A 21,705-nucleotide genomic window follows, 5' to 3' on the forward strand; every position below is an offset into this window, starting at 1 on the left:
AGAGTGAAAATATTTGGCACCAAACCTTCTTCCGGTGATTTGGACCAAGAGTTTGAGGAATTGGCTGTGTAAATGTTACAGCTGTTTCTCTAACCTCATATTTACAACCTTCAAGCTCAGCAGCAGAGTCTTGGATTGGTTCCTGTATACAAATAGAGCTGACAGCTTGTGCACCGACCCTAGGTACCCCTCACAATAAAGAACGCTCTTTAACCTACCTACTTGCCTGAAATAACTTTAGCTACTTTCAGTCTGAGCTAGCAGATTTACAACCTTCACAGTGACAGAATTGGGAGTAGACCATTCAGCTCCTCAAGCCATTCAAAACTGGCAAGTGCAATTAAAGGGAAGTTGGACAAGGTACGTACAAGGGTGACAGGAACAGGAGCAATGCAGTCAAGATGAGAAAAGGTGCAAGGAGCCAATGTGGAGCAGCTCACACCAGATGGGCCAAACAGCCTGCTTCAGTGCCACAAACACTTCGTACTGTCACATTCACATTTTGGCTTAGTTGTAACACTTGCACATCTGAAGGTCATACGTTCAAATCCCAAGACTTGAACTGAAAATAAAAGTCACATCCCCGTATAGTAGTATCGAGGGAGTCCAGCACTGAAGGAGGAAGAGACATTAAACTGAGACGTTTTGTGCCCTCTCAAGTGGAGGTAAACACCTGGCACCATTTAGAAGAGCAGGGGGCTTCCTGTGGTGCCCTGGCCAACACTTATCCTTCAACCAGCAGCACTGAAATAGATTATCCAATCATCAGCTCATTGCAGTTTTTGGGGATCTACACACTGGCTGCCAGGTTTCCTTCCACAGTCTACATCAGAAGTATATCCTTGGTTGTAAAGTGCATTGGGACATCTCGTGGAGGTTGTGAAAGCAGCTGGAGAAATATGTCTGAAATATTTCTGAGGGGTGAAAGGAGGTGGTTCTTGAGGCAGTTGGGAGCCTTTAGTCAAGTCAATCAGAGTGCAGCACATCTGAAAGACCCAAGCTGCTTATTAACTCAGTGGACTACCTCAGTTTTCATTAACCAAACAAATGTGTAACAAACCTTCCTGTGCTGTCAGCATGTGGTGTGATGTCAATAGGTCAAATGCTTCAAAGCAACACACATCAAGCTTCAGTGCCTCTCTGTAGCTGTTGGTGGCCAGGGGTCGATTATCCATGGCATCATAGATCTTTCCTCGTAAGAGGCAAATCGAGCTTTTAATCTACCAAGAAACATTCCAGCAGATTAAAAAGTGATCAATACTATTCAATAAGAAATGTCAGTACACACACTTTGCACAGGAACTTTGAACCAGTGAGCATACAGAACGATTTTAAATGCAATTGTTTAACACAAATACATCACTAACAAGAATTTCAAAATACCTAAATACACAGGTACGCAGGAGAAGCCAATCAGCCCCTTGCGCCTCCTCTGTCATGCAACTAGTTTACGACTGATTAGTTCCTCAACTCCATTTTCTCTCTATTGCTCTATTACTTTTGTCTCAAAGCAGTTACAAGCCTCAGTCTTGAAAATTCCAATAATCTCCCACATCCAAAGCCTTTTAGATGAATAATATTTTTGATATAATCCTGTGAAAAATATTCCCAATTTCCCTGGCTGAAATCCACACTCACTTATTCCTAGATCTAACTGGTGTGCTTTTAGGATTGCGATTTAGAATTACTTAACTCGCCATGTTACACACTGGGAACCATTAACAGATGATGGGCAGATTTCAGTCTGAATCCAGGATTTAAGTAGCTTTGCTGAATTTAAGTTGCAGAATTAATACTGAAGAATTGATGCATATTAATGGTTAAAGGGATCAAATGTCAATCCAGCAATCACCGCAAACTTAAAACCAATTTGCCCCAAGCTTCCACGAAAAAGCCAAGAGCTGATCACTGATGGATTTCCCTGCACTTCTGCACTCCAGCTCCTGAATGTGACCAGCTTCAACCTGGCACAAGTCCAGCAACTCCCCTCATTTCAATAGAAAGAGGGCAGGTAGGAAGCTACAAATAATCTAAAATACATTTTTTGATTTTAGTTATTTATTTTTAAAGCTTTACCTAGTGCTTTAATTTGTTTAAATATACGAATACATTTTCAAAAGTAATTTTGAATGGTTCTGCCAAGCTTTTGAACATGAGAAGACACTGTCCATACGAAGCAGCACAGACCACGACAGAACTGTTATACTTACTGCAGCTGGAGACAGCCCCCAGTCAATCCAAGCTTCTTTAACTTTGTTGTCATCTTTGGCACTCTTCTCCAGGATTATCTTGTTGATTGGTTCCTGCATATCCAGAATGTCGAGGGCTTGCTGATATTCCTTGGCTGCGTACTTTGCGACCAAAAAATAAAAGACAAAAGTTAGCACAGAATTTAATACAGAAGGGGCACTGAGAGTGAAGATCTACCAGAATCTTACTGAATGGTAGAGCAGGTGCGAGGGGCTGAATGGCCTACTTTTGTTTCTAAAATTCCAATAAAGTAGAAATAATCAACAACATAGATATTGCAGTGCAGGGTATGTTAATGATGAACCATTTAAATTTTCTACTAGGGGAGAAACTCTTCCAATGAGATCTTGACAGGAGGCTAGAGTAGGAGTTAAATCTACAACCACAAACTCAGGCCACAGCTGACATACGCAATGGAGCAAACAGCAAGACGACAAATAAATACTGCAACAATCAGCCAGTGTTTGTTACTTAAAACTCACAAAAATTCTTTGCAAAATTGCAAATAGAAACTCAGGCACTGAAAATTTTATACGAAGTCTTCTTCATAATATCAGGAATAAGCTTGTTGCATTGTCATCAAATCTGTTTCTGTCGGGGGGGATGAAATTCACACTTATATTACAGACATACCACTGACAATGGTGAAAGGTATTCTACTGAACTTCATTCAGACATATAACTGCACATGCTCACAGCTTACACAGCATGCTGTCCATCAAGACCAGGTGGTCAGTCTCAGTCAGACTTGAAGTACCTAGCATTCTCTGAAGCCCAGGTTTGGGGACTCTTCTTGAGAGCATTGGTCCCAGGTTTTGGTAAGGAGTTGAATCCTATTTCTAAGACCCCCCCCCCCCCCCCCCCCAGTCTTTCCATTCTCCATCTATGGAACTGTTTCCCATTGTTAATTTGGTCCAGTTCAGACCCATTCCAGCCATCTTTGTCCCACTGTAAGTGGACTGGATGTCACAGCATCACCTTCCACTTTACCACTGTGTAGCACTGTTGTTGTCAGTGTTGAGCTAATCAGGAGAATGTGGGATTGATTGCTCCTGAAATGTCATAGAAAGACCAGATGAAGGGCCTCAACCCAAAATATCGACTGTCCATCCCCCCCCCCCCCCCCCCACAGATGCTGCCTGAACCGCTGAGTTCCTCCAGCAGCTCATTTTTTTCCTCCAATTTCCAGCATCTGCAGTCTCTTATATCTGCACATCATACAAAGATCCTATTACCCTGGTGGTCTCATGACCAGGTCCTATCATTTAAACGTTTCTCCATCTTTACTTAAGTTTTGGTTATCTCCATTACCATGGGAACAGACCAGAGAGCGAATGAGGCTTTGGTTTGTATCAGGAACATTTTCTGATTACACCTCTGGGGGAGAATGGAAGTACTGAAAGCCTCCTCAACGCAGCACAGCGTATCCTGATCTGGCTTCCACAGTGAACTAGTTCTGGGGTCTTCAGTATCTGCTGCATTCCTTCACCCAAGCTGGACAGCTCCAGAGAAATTAGCAGCAATGGAACTGCTGAATGCTCGACAACCACAATCTTTGCTCCTTTGTGGTCCCCTGAAATGACTGTACTGCAGTGCCAGCTAAACCTCAAAGATTAAACCCTATCAATGATATATGGCAGGTCCAGAAACTCCAGCAGGGGAAGAGTTTTGGGATCCAGAGGTCCAGGTCACCAGATGCAACCCAGCTGCCACACATCTCAGAATCGTGTCTCAAAACATTATTTCTCTTGAACTAAATTAGAATGAATCATTTCTAACTAGAGTAATAAAGTTGTACAGCACAGAAACAGGTCCTTCAGCCAACACGTCCATGATGATTTTTTTGCCCATTTACGCTAGTTCCATTTGTCCACACAAGTTCTGTATCCGTTTATACCCTTGCAGATCTAAATATCTCTTAAATGTACTGATTGTATCTGCCTTCACCACCTCTTCTGGCAGCACTTTCCAGATATGAACCACTCTCTGCGTGGGAAACTTTCCCCTCAGATCCCCTTACAATCTCCACCCTTGCACCTTAACCTATACCCTCTTGTTTCTGACACCACTACCATGGAAGGGAATAATACTCCATCCCCACCTGCCTCCAAGGAAGCATATTCCATGGGGTTAAAAATAAATTATAGCTCAGTGAAACATAATTTCTGCAGATTAGTTTTGAACTTCCCCCTCAAGTGTGGATCGTGGCATCTGGTGCTTCTGCTCCAGACAAGGTGAAACAGCTTGCTGTGGCCCAATGTCATCCATTTCCTTCAGAATCCTGAAACAACAATCAGATCATCGTCCAAACATCCCTACCCTGAGCAAACCTGCTCATTGAAGAATTCATTGGAAACTGTACACAGGCACACCAGCAAACCTGACTTTTATATGGAATATTTATAAATGACATAAAATACACTGTACTCACATGACATTGGGCAGCGAAATATCGACAGGCTCCATATAACTGAGGGAAAAGAAAGACATTTTAATGCCAACCTATAACTGTTTGCCATTTTCTGCAAAAATTAAAATTGCCCATTGAAAATGCTGTCAATTCAGCCATGTGATTAGACTTCTTAAAGAAAATATACCTAATACAATACTGAGGAGGTGGCAGGTGGAGAAAACATTCGGCATTAAGTTGCTGACGTAAATTACATGAGAAGAATTACTGTACATCCAGATCAATAGGGTTCTATGGCCCAGTCCAATACTAACATATCCCAGTACAGTATTAGGAACAGTTGGCTGTGAGCTGTTAGATTTCAAGAATAAGGTGACAAATGCAATATCTGAAAGCATACTGCTCATGCAAAGCACTGAAAAATTCATCAGCCGTCTTAAGGAAGCACACACAGCCTAGGTTGCTGAAAACCACACCACTTTATGTCTGACTTTCAGCAGTTTGAGACAAAAGCATTGATGAATAATTCCATAATTTGAAGCAGCTGAAATGAGAACAGAATGGATGCTGGAGGGAAATCCCTACCTTGTCGAGCTTGCGGGATCGAATAGCATGAGCAGCTCTGTGGTACTGGGCTGTGAGGTAAAGACACTGGGACAGCCAGTAGATATCCTGGGGCTCCTCTACAATACAATCACAGCAACATTATGAATTGCTAGTAAAGATGAAGCACTCCCAAACACAACAATACGCAGCAAGCAACCGTGGGGAAATAAATTCAGTGACACAAGAGACTCTGCAGGTGCTGGAATCTGGAGCAACACACACGTGTTGTGGGTCAGGCAACACAAAATGTGTTGTTGGTCAGGCAGCATCTACGGAGGGAAATAAACAGCTGAGGTTTCGGGCAGAGACCTTCATCAGTCCTGATGAAGGGCCTCGGCCTGAAACGACGACCGTTTATTTCCCTCCATAGATGCTGCCAATTCAGTGCTCCCTGCAGAATGGCAAAATAAAAATACTATAATCACTCCTGATGCTTAAATAGCATATCTACATCACTGGGTCACACTTCATGCAACTAAAACATTTCAAGTACAATTAGAAACTAAAATCCAAACAAATATTTCTATCCTTCTATCCCTCATTCCATTTATTTAACTTGGTTATTTTACCTCAAATTATATCCAATTTTTTTTTGAACTTTTGAACTCACACCTACAGCCCAGAGGTTCACGTTCACAATAGATACACCTTTGCATCATCTAATTTCAAGAGGGCAGAGGCTGGAAATGGGAATCAGAGCCGAGCCTGGACTCATGTTGTGTTAAAGTGATTACACTACTGGAATAGCCATCCAGAAGCCTACATTACTGATCTGCAGACATTGAAATCTTCTGAGCAGACAATGGAATTTGAAATCAATTATTTAAAATAAAAATTAGTCCAGTATCAATACTGGAGACTTGGAAAATACAGGCTCTGCAAAATTCCATTCAGTTTACCAGTTCTCTTTGGGTGTGCAAAACTGCCGTCCTTGCCTGGTCTGACCGTTGTGACACCAGACCCAACAAAGTGGTTGAGCCTTAACTGCCCTCTGAGATGACCAAACAGGCAACTTGGTGCATAAAATGCCAACATCACCAAGAACCCACAAATAACTGAAGGTGCGAGGGTTGACAGATGATAATCTAAAAGGATCTGCAGTTCTGGCAGCCTGAGAGCTCCAGTGAAGCACGAGGTCAGGCACTGATCACACCCTCACCCTGGGCACCAACGTCTAACCCAAAGGAAGGAAAGTAAGCTTACCGTGTGAGAGAGAGGCAACCTTGTCAGCCCAGAACAGCGCACTCTGGTATTGTTGCTGCAGAAAGCCAGATAATCAAAGTGTTATCACCAAGACGCCCGCTGAATGGTTTCGGAGCTTCAAATTGCCGAGGCAGCACTGCCAGTGAGGGAGACTAGAGGGAATGCCGGGCTGCTGGGGTGGGGGGTGGAAAGAGAGGCCAGAGGAGCATCGCCAGGGGGAGGGAGCGCCACACTGCCAGAGGGGGGGAGGGAGTGCTGCTGGTGGGGATGCCCAAGGGAGCGCCGCGCTGCCAGAAGGGGAGTGTTGGCCTGGGAGACAGTGCGGTGTGGTGTGCCAGGACCCCTGATCCAGGTATAACCACCCCCACCCCACCCCCCTGATCCAGGTCCAACCACCCCCACCCCCCTGATCCAGGTCCAACCCCCACCCCACCCCACCCCCCTGATCCAGGTCCAACCCCCACCCCACCCCCCTGATCCAGGTCCAACCCCCACCCCACCCCCCTGATCCAGGTCCAACCCCCACCCCACCCCACTGATCCAGGTCCAACCCCCACCCCACCCCACCCCCCTGATCCAGGTCCAACCCCCACCCCACCCCACCCCCCTGATCCAGGTCCAACCCCCACCCCACCCCACCCCCCTGATCCAGGTCCAACCACCCCCACCCCCCTGATCCAGGTCCAACCACCCCCCTGATCCAGGTCCAACCCCCACCCCACCCCCCTGATCAACCTCCTCCACCCCTCTGATCCAGGTACAGCCGGACCCCCCACACACCCCACACCTGGTCCAGGTACAGCCGGACCCCCCACACACCCCACACCTGGTCCAGGTACAGCCGGACCCCCCACACACCCCACACCTGGTCCAGGTACAGCCGGACCCCCCACACACCCCACACCTGGTCCAGGTACAGCCGGACCCCCCACACACCCCACACCTGGTCCAGGTACAGCCGGACCCCCCACACACCCCACACCTGGTCCAGGTACAGCCGGACCCCCCACACACCCCACACCTGGTCCAGGTACAGCCGGACCCCCCACACACCCCACACCTGGTCCAGGTACAGCCGGACCCCCCACACACCCCACACCTGGTCCAGGTACAGCCGGACCCCCCACACACCCCACACCTGGTCCAGGTACAGCCGGACCCGCCGCCGCAGCCGCTCCCGGTCCCCGCGCTGCTTCTGGCTCATTGTCTCCGCTCCGCCGCCACTTCCGGCCGCCGCCTTTCCGCCACCCAATCCCTTCCCCCGGAGCGCCACGATCCGCACAAAAGTTCCTACCCGGCGGAAAGTCTTCAGGCGCGGAGCGGCGGCACCAGCGGGAGTGAGGGGGCGTGGTTTCCAAATGATTGGCACCGACAACAGCGGCGGGAACCGGCCCGACCCTCCGTCTGACCCCGGGAGACGAGACGAGCCACGGCTGAGGTGAGGCGGGAACCGGCCGGGCCTGGTCACCAGGGCAACGCTTCAGCGGCTCGACTGGACTGTCCTTTGATGCTGAAAGGCGCGACCTGACCTCTGGGCAGGGTCCGGGGTCAGGGGCAGGGTCTGGGTCTGGGGTAAGGTCAGGGTCCGGGGGCAGGGGCAGGGTCCGAGGTCAGGGTCTGGGTCTGGGGTAAGGTCAGGGTCAGGGGCAGGGTCCGAGGTCAGGGGCAGGGCCCGGGGTGGCCCGGGGTCAGGGGCAGGGTCAGGGGTTAAGACCCGGGGTCAGGGGCAGGGTCCGGGGTCAGGGGCAGGGTCCAGGGTAAAGCCCGGGGTCAGGGGCAGGGTCCGGGGTAAGACTCGGGGTCAGGGGCAGGGTCCGGGGTTAAGGCCCAGGGTCAGGGGCAGGGTCCGGGGTAAGGCTCGGGGTCAGGGGTAGGGCCCGGGGTAAGGCTCGGGGTCAGGGGCAGGGTCCGGGGTTAAGGCCCGGGGTCAGGGGCAGGGTCCGGGGTAAGGCCCGGGGTCAGGGACAGGGTCTGGGCTCAGCGGCAGTGTGCGGGGCAAGGAATTGGAATTGGTTTAACACACAAAATGCTGGGGGAACTCAGCAGGTCAGGCAGTGTCTATGGAGGGAAATAAACAGTTGACGTTTCAGGTCGAGACCCTTCAGGACTGGGAAGGAAGAGGGGAGAAGCTGGAATAAGAAGGTGGGGGGAGGAGGTTTATTCACTTGCACCAAGGTACAGTGAAAAACTTGTCTGGCATACTGTTCATACAGATCAATTCATTACACAGTACATTGAGGTAGTACAGGGTAAAATAATACGGAATGCAGAATAAAGTCACAGCTGCAGAGAAAGTGCAGTGCAGGCAGACAGGTCAAGAGGTCATCTTATTGTACTAGGGAACCGCTCAATAGTCTTATAACAGCAGGATAGAAGCTGACCTTGAGCCTGGTGGTACGTGTTTTCAGGCTTTTGTACCTTCTGCCTGATGGGAGGGGGGAGAAGAGAGAATGTTTAGGGCAGGTGGGATCTTTGATTATGCTGGCTGCTTTACCGAGGCAGCGAGAAGTGTAGACAGAGTCCATGGAGGGGAGGCTGGTTTCTCTGATGTGCTGAGCTGTGTCCACAACTCTCTGCAGTTTACTGTGGTCCGGGGGCAGGGCATTTGCCGTACCAAGCCATGATGCATCTGGATAGGATGCTTTCTATGGTGCATCGATAAAAGTTGGTGAGTGTCAAAGGGGACATGCCAAATTTCTTCAGCCTCTTGAGGAAGTAGAGGTGCTGGTGAGCTTTCTTGGCCGTGGCATCTACGTGATTGGACCAGGACAGGCTATTGGTGATGTTCACTCCCAGGAACTTGAAACTCTCAACCCTCTCATCCTCAGCACCATTGATGTAGACAGGTGCATGTACACCGCCCCCTTTCCTGAAGTCAATGACCAGCTCTTTTGTTTTGCTGACATTGAGGGAAAGGTTGTTGTCATGACACCATGACACTAAGCTCTCTATCTCCTTCCTGTACCCCGACTCATCGTTATTTGAGATACGGACCACTACGTTGGTGTCATCTGCAAACCTGTAAATGGAGTTAGAGCAGAATCTGGCCACACAGTCATGAGTATATAGGGAGTAGAGTAGAGGGCTGAGGACACAGCCTTGTGGGGCACTAGTGTTGAGAATAATCGTGCCAGAGGTATTGCTGCCGATCCTCACTGACTGCGGTCTGTTGGTCAGAAAGTCAAAGACCCAGTTGCAGAGGGAGGTGTTAAGTTCCAGGTCTCAGAATTTGGCGATGACTTTGTTTCCTAATGAGTTTGCAAGGCCCCTAAATACTGTAGCAGCTCCAACTGCCCTCCATTCACTGGGGGTTGAGGTCTGGCTTATGATAGGATCACCCCTTAACCATTACCATTCTGAACCAAACGGTGTTATTAATTGATGATAACTACTTCATGTATTTGATCTTTACTCTTTCTGAATGATGTTGAAGTCTGAATTAGTGATGTCATTCCAGCTGAGTCTTTGGGGTGTGGCTGAACAGACAGTGCGGTTGTATCGCTGCAGATCTGTGCACAGCACCCTTCGTTGCCCTTAGCAGGCCAGCCAAGCTAAGCCCAATACAGCGCAGTGGATTGAGCAGTGACACACCAAATGACGGTAGATCCCTGGAACACATGGACTACTTCCCATATTTCAGGAGCTGACTCTTGGCAAAGGCAGATATCAATGAAATTCACCACTACTGTCAGTCCACTAGCATGGTCCTTCATTGGTTGAGGAAAAGGGTGTTTGATGGTCAAAACCTCAAAACTGGCACAAAATTCAAGGTTTGTATTCCGTGAGTTCAGGACAATGAATGATAGAGTTGTACAGCACAGAAACAGGACCTTTGGCCCAGCACGTCCATGCTGACCTTTTACCCATCTACACTATTCCCATTTGCCCACATTAGCTCTCTATCCTTCTGTCTTGCCTATCTAAGTGTCTGCCTAAATGACACTTAAGCATAGTGATTGTATCCAGTTCCACCACCTCCTGGTGTTGAGTTCCAGAGATCTGCCGCTCCCTGTAAGAAAAATACTTTCCCTTCAGATCCCCTTTAAAACTCCTCCCTCTCATCTTAAAACTGCTCTTGATATCCCTACCGTGGCAATCTGTCCTAGTTATGCCTCGCATAATCTTACATCGATCAGCTCTCCCGTCAGCCTCCTTTGCTCCAGGGGAAACAGACCCAGTGTAGCCTCTCCCTTAACTAAAATCCTCAGTCCAGGCAACATCCTGGTGAATGTCCAGGGCTTCCGTTCGGAGGACTTCGGAGCAGCTCCGAAAGGGTTAGTTTTTGTTAGGGTTTTTAGTGTAAGGGTTAGATTTTTATAAGTTTTTTCTAAGTAGTCGACTGGGGGCTGGACTGCGCAGGCACGGCGCGGATAGCTTAAAAAGGAGAGAGAAAAAACTTTGGAGGACTCGGGCTTCGGTTTGGAGGACTTCGGAGCAGCTAAGTGTTTTCTCTGTTTATCACTTTTATTAGGGTTTTTAGGTGTAAGGGTTAGTTTTTGTTAGGGTTTTTAGTGTAAGGGTTAGATTTTTATAAGCTTTTTCTAAGTAGTCGAATGGGGGCTGGACTGCGCAGGCGCGGCGCGGGCAGCTTAAAAAGCAAACAGCCTATAGAGCGGGCAGCGTCGGAGCGGGCAGTGGAGTGAGTGGCAGCAGAGTGTTCTGGGCTTTGGCTCAAGGGGCTTCGGTGTGAAGGGGCAAGGAGGGTAAGTAGCTGGTAAGTAGGTAAAGGCAAGGTTTACCTGTTGTTCATTATAGATTTGTAGGTGGGACTAACTAGGGAAAAAAGAAAGGTAGTCAGATGGAGGACATGGTGGTGTGCTGCAGCTGTTTGATGTGGGAACTCGTGGACCTTGCTGCGGTCCAAGATAGCCACATCTGCAGTAAGTGCTTGAGGCTGGACGAACTTCGGCTCAGAGTTGATGAGCTGGAGTCGCAGCTACAAACACTGCGCAGCATAAGGGAGGGAGAGAGTTATGTAGACACGGTGCATCAGGTGACAGTCACCCCCCTTAGAGCAGGTACATCTGAGGTTCAGGATGCAGATAGAATGGTGACTGTCAGGGGAGGGAAGAGGAAGAAGAAGTCAAGCAGGCAGACAGAGCAGAGAACCCCAGAGGCTGTTCCCCTCAGTAACAAGTTTTCTGCCTTGGAAGCTGTTGAGGGGGATGACCTGCAGGGGCCTAGCTGCAGTTACCAGGTCTCTGGCACTGGGGCTGGTACTGCTGCTCAGAAGGGAAGGGTGGGAAAGAGACATGCGGTAGTGATAGGGGACTCGATAGTCAGGGAAACAGACAGGAGGTTCTGTGGCAGTGAGCATGAATCCCGGATGGTATGTTGCCTCCCAGGTGCCAGGGTCCGGGATGTCACTGATCGGGTCCACAGGATTCTTGAGCGGGAGGGAGAGCAGCCAGAAGTTGTGGTCCATATTGGCACCAACGACATAGGTAGGAAGGGGGATGAGGTCCTGAAGAGTGAGTTCAGGGAGCTAGGCAGAAAATTGAGGAACAGGACCTCAAGGGTAGCAATCTCGGGATTGCTGCCAGTGCCACGTGATAGTGAAGGCAGGAATAGGAGGAGGTGGCAGATAAATGCATGACTGAGAAGCTGGTGCAGGAGGGAGGGTTTTAGATTTCTGGATCATTGGGATCGCTCCTCGGGAAGGTGGGACCTGTACAGAGACGATGGGTTACACCTGAACCAGAAGGGGTCCAATATCCTTGCGGCTAGGTTTGCTAGGGTGGTTCGGGAGGGTTTAAACTAGTTTGTGAGGGGGAAGGGAACTGGAGGAGTAGATCAGAGGAAGAAGGGAATGGGGAAAAGTTAGATCAAACAGGTAGAGAGGCTTTGGGGAAGGAGAAGCAGAATACAGGCTATAAAAGTAGTAAGGTAGATGGACTGAAGTGTGTTTACTTAAATGCAAGAAGTGTCAGGAATAAGGGGGATGAACTGAGGGCTTGGATAAGTATGGCGGACTATGATATCGTGGCTATTACAGATGTGGCTGACGTCAGGAGAGGAGTGGATATTAAATATTCCTGGTTTTCGGTGTTTTAAGAGGGATAGGGAAGGGGGGAGAAGAGGAGGAGGGGTGGCGATACTGGTCAGGGACACTGTTACGGCTGTGGAAAAGATGGATGTTGTAGAAGGATCATCTCTAGAGTCCGTATGGGTGGAATTAAGGAACAAGAAAGGAGCAGTTACTCTACTAGGAGTATTCTATAGGCCCCCCGGTAGCAGTAGAGATATTGAGGAGCAGATTGGCAGGCAGTGTTTGGAGAGAAGCAAAAATAACAGGGTTGTTATAAGAGGAGACTTCAACTTCCCAAATGTAGACTGGAACCTGCTTAGTGCCAAAGGTTTAGATGGGACGGAATTTGTTAAATGTGTCCAGGAGGGATTCCTGATGCATTATGTCGACAGGCCGACTAGAGGGAATGCCATGTTAGATCTAGTCTTAGGAAATGAACCGGGACAGGTGAAGGATCTATTGGTGGGTGAGCATTTGGGGAACAGTGACCATTGCTCCATAACCTTTAAAATTGTCATGGACAGGGACAGGTGCAGTGAGGACAAGAGGTTTTTCAATTGGGGAAGGGCGAACTACGAGGCTATAAGGAGAGAACTTGGGAGTGTAAATTGGGATGTCCTTTTTGAAGGAAAATGTACCATGGAGATGTGGTCGATGTTCAGGGATCTTATGCAGGATGTTAGGGATAAATATGTCCCGGTGAGGCAGAGAAGGAATGGCAGGGTGAAGGAACCGTGGGTGACGAGAGAGGTGGAACGACTTGTTAGGGAGAAGAAGGTAGCATACGTGAGGTATAAGCAGCAAGGTTCAGACAGGGCCCGTGAGGAATATAGGGTAGCGAGGAAGGAACTTAAGAAAGGGCTGAAGAGAGCTAGAAGGGGACATGAAAAGGCTTTGGCTAGTAGGGTTAAGGAAAATCCCAAGGCCTTTTTCAAGTACGTGAAGGGTAGGAGGATGGCTAGGGTAAAGGTAGGTCCGATTAAGGACAAAGGTGGGAGAATTTTCCTGGAGGCGGCGGAAGTGGGAGAAGTTCTCAATGAGTACTTCTCTTCGCTATTCACCAGGGAGAGGGGTCTTGATGATGCGGAAGGGAGTGCTGGTAGGGGTAATGTTCTCGAGGTTGTAGATATCAAGAGAGAGGATGTGTTGAAGTTGTTAAATAATATTAATACAGATAAATCTCTGGGGCCTGACGGGATTTTCCCCAGGCTGCTTCGAGAGGCTAGGGAGGAGATCATTGAACCGCTGGTAAGGATCTTTGAGTCCTCGTCCATGGGGATGGTGCCAGAGGATTGGAGGGTTGCGAATGTTGTCCCCTTGTTCAAAAAAGGTAATAGGGATAGGCCAGGGAATTATAGACCGGTGAGTCTCACATCTGTGGTGGGTAAGCTGTTAGAAAGGATTCTAAGGGATAGGATTTATGAACACCTTGAGAATCATGGACTGATTAGGGACAGCCAGCATGGCTTTGTGAAGGGAAGATCTTGCCTCACAAGCCTGATAGAGTTCTTTGAGGAGGTGACCAGGAAGATTGATGAGGGCAGTGTGGTGGATGTGGTTTACATGGATTTTAGTAAGGCATTTGATAAGGTTCCTCATGGTAGGCTTCTTCAGAAGGCCAGAGGCCAAGGGATCCAAGGAAGCTTGGCTGTGTGGATTAGGAATTGGCTTGCATGTAGAAAGCAGAGGGTTGTGGTGGAAGGGGTGCCCTCGGATTGGAAGGCAGTGACTAGTGGTGCCCCACAGGGATTGGTTCTGGGACCTCTACTTTTTGTGATATTTATAGATGACTTAGATGAGGGGGTGGAGGGCTGGGTTAGTAAGTTTGCGGACGACACTAAGATAGGCGGTGTTGTGGATAGTGTGGAGGGCTGTCGGAGCTTACAGAGGGATATTGATAGGATGCAGAGCTGGGCTGACAAGTGGCAGATGGAGTTCAATCCGGAGAAGTGTGAGGTGGTACACTTTGGAAGGACAAACTCCAGGGCAGAGTACTGGGTGAATGGCAAGGTACTTGGCAGTGTGGAGGAGCAGAGGGATCTGGGGGTTCATATTCACAGTTCATTGAAAGTTGCCTCACAGGTGGAAAGAGCAGTTAAGAAGGCCAATGGGATGTTGGCTTTCATAAGTCGTGGGATTGAGTTTAAGAGCCGCGAGGTGATGATGCAGCTTTCCAAACTCTAGTTAGACCACACTTAGAGTACTGTGTTCAGTTCTGGTCGCCTCATTATAGGAAGGATGTGGAGGCGTTGGAGAGGGTGCAGAGGAGATTTACCAGGATGCTGCCTGGATTGGAGAGTATTGAATATGAGGAGAGGCTTAAGGTGCTAGGGCTTTATTCACTGGAAAGGAGGAGGATGAGAGGAGACATGATAGAGGTATATAAAATACTGAGAGGAATAGATAGAGTAGACAGTCAGCGCCTCCTTCCCAGGGCACCAATGCTCAAGACGAGAGGTCGTGGCTTTAAGGTTATGGGTGGGAGGTTCAGGGGAGATGTCAGGGGGAGGTTTTTCACCCAGAGAGTGGTTGGTGCATGGAATGCACTGCCTGGGGTGGTGGTGGAGGCAGATACATTGAGCAGGTTCAAGAGCTTGTTGGATAGGCATATGGAGGAGTGTGGGATGGGGGGATATGCGGGAGGAAGGGGTTAGGTAGTGTGAGGGTGGTTTGATGGACGGCACAACGTGGTGGGCCGAAGGGCCTGTTTTGTGCTGTATGGTTCTATGGTTCCTCTGTACCCTATCCAGGGCAATCACATCCTTCTCATAGTGGAGTAACCAGAACTGCACACAGTACTCCAAATGTGGTCTAACAAATGAGAGGTTATTTTATTGAAGTTTACAACACTCTTAGAGGACCCAACAGGGTGGATGTGGGGAGGATATTTCTCCTCACTGAGATTCTGAATTCAGAAATTGGAGGTGCAAAGGGACTTGGGAGTCCTAGTTCAGGATTCCATTAAGATTATCGTACGTTGAGTTGGTAGTAAGGAAGGTGAATGCAATTTTAGCATTCATTTCGAGAGGACTAGAATATAAAAGCAAGGATGTACTGTGGAGGCATTATAAGGTGTGGGTCAGACCACATTTGGAATATTATGAGCAATTTTGGGCCCCGTATCTAGGGAAAGGTGTGCTGGCCCTGGAGAGGGTCCAAAGGAGGTTCACAAGAATAAAAGGCTTAACATATGAAGAGTGTTTGATGTCTCTGGGCCTGTACTTGATGGAGTTCAGAAGGATGGGGGGGGATCTCATTGAAACTTACCGGATACTAAAAGGCCTGGATAGAGTGAACGTGGAGAGGATGTTTCCATCAGTGGAGAGTCTGGGATCCAAGGGCACAGCGTCAGAATAAAGGGACGTCCCTTTAGAACTGAGATGAGGAGGAATTTCTTCAGCCAGAGGGTGGTGAATCTGTGGAATTCGTTGCCACAGAGGGCTGTGGAGGCCAAGTCATTGGGTGTATTTAAGGCAGAGGTTAATTGGTAACGCGGTTAAAGGTTACAGGGAGAAGGTGGGAGAATAAGGTTGGAAAAAAAAGCCATGATCGAATGTCAGCGCTGACTCAATGGGCCGAATGGCCTAATTCTGCTCCTATGTCTTATGGTCTTATACCTAGAATTAGGAGTCATCAGACAACTTTGAACCTTTGGAAGTCTCTACCCTGGAGGGTGTTGGAAGCTCACTCGTTGAGTTCATTAAGAACCGAGATCAGTAGTTTTCTGGATATTGGAGAAATAAAGGGACATGGGGATAGTGCAGGAAGAAGATTGTCCCATGATCTTGTTCAATGGTGAAGCAGGCTGAAGGGTCCAAATGGCCTACTCCTGCTTTCCCTTCTTATGTTCTTACACCAGGATGTTGGGGGAAATCAGCCTGTTGCACTTGAAACGACGCCACAGGATTTTTTACATCGACCTGAAAGAGCATGTGGAGTCTGGTTCACTCGCCTGTTTAAAAGGAAGCATTTCTGACAGCAAATCAAAAACACCGCAGATGCTGGAAATCTGGAATAAAAACAGAACATGCTGGAAAACACCCAGCAGGATTCTTAGGGACAGGATTTATGAACATTTGCAGAAGCAAAGTCTTATTAGGGACAGTCAGCATAGCTTTGTGAGGGGCAGGTCGTGCCTCATGAGCCTAATTGAGTTTTTTGAGGAGGTGACAAAACAAGTTGATGAAGGTAGAGCGGTGGATGTGGTGTATATGGACTTTAGTGAGGCGTTTGACAAGGTTCCCCATGGTAGGCTCATCCAGAAAGTCACAAGGCATGGGATCCATGGAGACTTGGCGGCATGGATTCAGAATTGGCTCACCCACAGAAGGCAGAGGGTGGTAGTAGATGGAGAATATTCTGCCTGGAGATCGGTGACCAGTGGTGTTCCACAGGGATCTGTTCTGGGACCCCTGCTCTTTGTGATTTTTATAAACGACTTGGATGAGGAAGTGGAGGGGTGGGGTAGTAAGTTTGCAGATGACACGAAGGTTGGAGGGGTTGTGGATAGTGCAGAAGGTTGTCTTGCGTTACAACAGGATGTAGACAAGAAGTGACAGATGGAGTTCAATCCGGAAAAGTGTGAAGGGATACACTTTGGAAGATCAGAGTACAGGGTTAATGGCAGGACAGAACATAGAACATAGAACACTATAGCACAGTACAGGCCCTTCGGCCCACAATGTTGTGCCAATATTTTATCCTGTTCTAAGATCTATCTAACCCTTCCCTCCCACATAGCCCCCTATTTTTCTATCATTATTTTGTCTATCTAAGAGTTTCTTAAATGTCCCTAATGTATCTGCCCCCACAACCTCTGTAGGCAGTGCGTTCCACGCACCCACCACTGTAAGAAAACTTTCCTCTGACATCACCCTTGTACCTTCTTCCAATCACCTTAAAATTATGTCCCCTCATGATTTTGAGCAGTGTGGAGGAACAAAGAGATCTTGGGGTCCAAGTCCATAGATCCCTCAAATTTGCCACACAAGTTGATAGGGTGTGGTGTGGTGGCCTTCATTAGTCGGGGGATTGAGTTCAAGAGCTGTGGGTAATGTACAACTCTATAGGACTCTAGTTAGACTGCACTTAGTATCATGTTCACTTCTGGTCACCTCATTGTAGGAAGGATGTGGAAGCTTTAGAGAAGGTGCAGAGGCGATTTACCAGGATGCTGCCTGGATTAGAGAACATGTCTTGTGAGGAAGGGTTTAGCAAGCTAGGGTTTTTCTCTTTGCAGCGACGCAGGATGAGAGGTGACTTGATAGAGATGTATAAGATTATGAGGCCATAGATTGAGTGGACAGTCAGAGACTTTTTCCCAGGGAGAAAATGGCTCACACGAGGGGGCTAACACAAGTGGACAACCAGTACCCTTTCTCCAGGGCAGCAATGGCCAATACCAGAGGACATCCATTTAAGGTCAGAGGAGGAATGTTCAGGGGAGATGTCAGAGGTAGGTTCTTCACACAGAAGAGTGGTGGGTGCCTGGAACGCGCTGCCGGGGGTGGTGGTGGTGGAGGCTGATACAATAGGGACATTTAAAAGGCTCTTAGACAGGCACATGGAAGTAAGAAAAATGGAGGGTTGTGGGCTGTGCAGGAGGGAAGGGTTAGATTGATCATGGAGTAGGTGTTTATATAGGTCGGCACAACATCGTGGGTTGAAGGGTCTGTCCTGTGCTGTACTGTTCTATGTTCCATGTTCTGGGTCAGGCAGTGGCTGTGAGAAGAAAAACAGTTCATGTTTCAGATCTGAGGGCCTTCGTCAGAACTGGGAAAGAGGAAACAAGTTGGTCTTCTGTAGCAGAGAAGGATGGGTAGAACAAGGGGAGTATCTTATGGGGTGAGACCAAATGGGTTAATGAGGCAGATAGAAGCACAATATGCTTCTTTGTCTGGGATATGTGTTGCCAATAGCAGGACTATGGGACGGGCCCAGTAGAACAGACTGTAGTAATGGAGAGAGAGAAACTGAGCCAAAATCACCAATAGAGCATTGACAGAAATGGCTGGTTCTGATGCAGACAGAACTGAAAACTGAGTTACCCAAAGGTGGAGAACTGAGTCTGGAAGACTGCAATGTGTCCGGACAGAAGATGAGGTGTTGTCCTCACGCTTGTGCTGGGCCTTTGTGTAACAGTGCTGGAGGTCACAGACAGGTAGATCAGAGTGGGATGGAGAATTAAAATGGCAGGAACGGGAAGGTCAGGGTCACTCCTGTAGACTGAGCACAAGGTGATCACCCAATCTGTGTTTGGTTTCCCCAGTGTAGAGGAGGCTGCATTGAGAACACTGAATGCAGTACACTAGATTGGAAGAAGTGCAAGTGAATCACTGCTTCACCTGGAGAGACTGTTTGTGTCCCTGGGTGGTGGGAAGGGGAGAGGGGAAAGGACAGGTGGTTGCACCTCCTGCGGTTTATGAGGAAGTACCGTAAGCTGGGAAGTGGTAGATGAGGGCAGAAGAGCAGACGAGAAGTCGCAAACGGAGTGATCCAAAATGCTCAAAGGGGAGTGGAATATGTGTCTGGTGATGGAATCTTGTTGGAACTGGCAGAAATTGCAGATTGTTTGCTTTAATACTGTACAGAAAATGGGATGAAGCTGTATCCTGCACTACCAACTCCCGACATTGGATGGCAGTGTTGCCCACAGTTACTGAGTAATCGTGAAATGAGAGCACAGACCATACCCATTCATCCCTGGGTGCACCAACTCTCCCAATGAGCTGGTCACTCGGGTCGTTATGACTTGATGCTGTCCCCCTGTGATTCTGCCACAGACTCAGTGCTGCGCCTTCATTATTGATGCTGGGTGGATTGGAGCAAGAGACATGATGAGTGGGTCACGTACTCGGACACACCCACAATACTGTTGTCTGAAGGCAGGGCTCGTGTGGATAGATATTTGGTCCCTAAGGGCTATATTCCCATCAGAAGATGGATCAGGCTGTGAGGAAGGTGCACTGAACAGCAGGATCTGGCAATCAGTGCAAAAATATTTTCATTGACCTTATCAGACCAGCTGAGGTCAGTCAAGGACACAACACCACCATCTTCCTCTATTACTGACTGACCCATTACAATGACCACCCCCCCACGCCCCACAGACACACAATATGTAGCATCATTGAATCTTCAGGTCTGATCCAGCAGTCTCACCCCTGCTTTCTTCCCCAGCCCTGCAAGTAATTGCTTTCCAAGTACGTGTCCCTTTGTCTACTGGAAGTTGCTGTTAAATCTGCTCCCATTGCCCTCATACTCTTTCACCATTCACCCTTACCTTTCAGAAGGGAATCTCCACACCACCTAACTCCCCCCATGCTCCAGAGGGGACGATGGCCTTCTCTTGAAGGGGTAGGTACACCCACACCTCCACTCTGCCCCACGATCTCCTCACATCCGTTCTCTTTGCCACCGTGACTGTGCCAAAACTACAGTGGACACTTCACTAAAGCCCATAGCCAATGGCAGATGGAATTGAGCCGTGATAAGAGCAGGACTAAAAAGGGCAGGACACGCTAATGAAAATAAAAAAACTGCAGATGCTGGAAATCTACAATAAGAGCATAATGTGCTGGAAATACTCACCGGGTCAGGCCGCATCTGTGGGAGGAGAAACAGGGCAATGTTTCAGGTCGCAGACCCTTCGTCACAATACACTAATGAATGATAAGGCCATAGGGAGTGTTGAGGAACAGAGGGATATCAATGTACAAGTCCAAGGATCCCTGAAGGTGGTGGCACCAGGTGGTGAAGAGGGCGTACGGGGAACTTGCCTTCATCAGCTGAGGCACAGAGTATGAGAACAGGGAAGTTATCTTACAGCCTTATAAAAGAATGCACATCAGGAGTACTGTGTGCAGTTCCGATCACCAGAGCAGAGGAAGATGTGTTTGCATCGGAGAGGATGCAGAGGAGATTCACCAGGTGTTGTATGGGATGGAGCATTTCAGTTATGAAGTAACAGGCTGGGCTTGTTTTCTGTGAAGGTGAGGGTGCGCTGGATAGAGATGTGAAGAATTATGAGGGGCGTAAATAGGGTAGACAGTTGGAAACTTTTCCCCATAAGAAAGGTCTCTAAAACTGGAGGGAAAGGGTTTAGGTAAGGGGATGTTTAGAGGGGGTCTGAGGAGATATTTTTTTTACCCAGAAGGTGTTTGGAAACTGGAGTATACTGCCTGAGGGGGTGGTGGAGGCAGAGACTCACATATTTTTGAAACGTAGAGCAGCACTTGAATCACCAAGGCATTGAAAGCTATGGACCAAGTGCTGGTAAATGGGGTTAGTATAGATGGCCACTGGATTGTTAGCATGCACATGATGGAGCGAAGGGCCTGTGTCAGTGCTGTATAACTCCATGACTGTATTGCAGAAAACTTTGGGCCAAGGGGCAGGAATAAATCACAGATGTCTCTGGGGTGGTGGGAAACAGAAGGCATCAGACTCTGTAGCACTGCCTGTGACTTCAGGACATCCCAGTGCTCTAGAAGAAAGGGCTGTCAGAAATAGGGTCAGGAGTCAGGTGTAGAGGTCCCTGGGGCTACTGCACATTCAATGATATCTGACTTTGGCCTAGCTCCAATTTCCTGCCTCTTCCCCATAACCTTGCTGGAGGAACTCAGCAGGTCAGGCAGCGTCTGTGGAGAAAAGCAGATGGTCAATGTTTCGGGGCAGGACCCTTATGAGCCAAAACATTGACTGTCTGCTTTTCTCCGCAGATGCTGCCTGACCTGCTGAGTTCCTCCAGCATCTTGTTGTTTTTTCATCTAGATTCCAGCATCTGCAGTCTGTTTCCCCCATAACCTTGACTCCCTGAAAGACCAAGAATCTGTCTATCTTGGCCTTGAATATATTGAATGACTCCACCTCTACAGCTGTGTGGGGCGGAGATTCACGGCCCTCTGAGAGAAGAAATTCCTCCTATCTCCGTCAGAAGTAGACAACCCCTAATTCTGTGCCTTCTGGTTCTAGATACCCCCATGAGGAAGTTCTCAGCATCTACCTCTTCAATCGCCCTCAGAATCAAAGATGTTTCAACAAGATCACCTCTCATTCTTGTAAACTCCAGTATTACAGCCTTTAAAGTACGCTTTTGAAGTATTATTACTCCTGTAAGGTTGGAAATTTAACAGCAAAGACGTACCTTCTAAAAACATGCTAACTAACCACGGTGTAGGAGGGGTGGGGTTGTTTTTCAGTGCAGATA

The 21,705-nt window shown here is 48.3% G+C and overlaps 1 protein-coding gene and 1 long non-coding RNA gene across 12 annotated transcripts in view; one reads left to right on the forward strand and one right to left on the reverse strand.

The window, feature by feature from the left end:
• cdc16 (cell division cycle 16 homolog (S. cerevisiae)) overlaps positions 1-7,725 on the reverse strand; it is a 46,077-nt gene extending 38,352 nt beyond the window's left edge. The window contains exons 1-6 of one of the 11 annotated variants that reach the window (XM_052026413.1): positions 7,608-7,725; positions 6,470-6,524; positions 5,246-5,343; positions 4,682-4,720; positions 2,211-2,351; positions 1,061-1,220 (exon numbers count right to left, since the gene is read on the reverse strand). In XM_052026413.1, coding sequence (XP_051882373.1) covers positions 1,061-1,220; positions 2,211-2,351; positions 4,682-4,720; positions 5,246-5,343; positions 6,470-6,524; positions 7,608-7,673 — 559 coding nt within the window. In that variant the 5' untranslated portion in view covers positions 7,674-7,725. Of the gene's footprint in view, positions 1-1,060; positions 1,221-2,210; positions 2,352-4,681; positions 4,721-5,245; positions 5,344-6,469; positions 6,525-7,256; positions 7,272-7,295; positions 7,311-7,334; positions 7,350-7,373; positions 7,389-7,412; positions 7,428-7,451; positions 7,467-7,490; positions 7,506-7,529; positions 7,545-7,568; positions 7,584-7,607 lie in introns of those variants that run through there. The other 10 variants (XM_052026412.1, XM_052026423.1, XM_052026422.1 and 7 more) reach the window with 10 other exon arrangements.
• Positions 7,726-7,757: 32 nt separating this feature from the next.
• The window catches only part of LOC127576076 (uncharacterized), a 31,057-nt gene continuing 17,109 nt past the window's right edge, over positions 7,758-21,705 (forward strand). Inside the window, exon 1 of the long non-coding RNA XR_007957166.1 lies at positions 7,758-7,907. This is a non-coding gene — a long non-coding RNA (uncharacterized LOC127576076). The remainder of the gene's footprint in view (positions 7,908-21,705) is intronic.

This window comes from Pristis pectinata, chromosome 11 (assembly GCF_009764475.1).
Source record: "Pristis pectinata isolate sPriPec2 chromosome 11, sPriPec2.1.pri, whole genome shotgun sequence".
NCBI classification, from domain to species: domain Eukaryota; kingdom Metazoa; phylum Chordata; class Chondrichthyes; order Rhinopristiformes; family Pristidae; genus Pristis; species Pristis pectinata.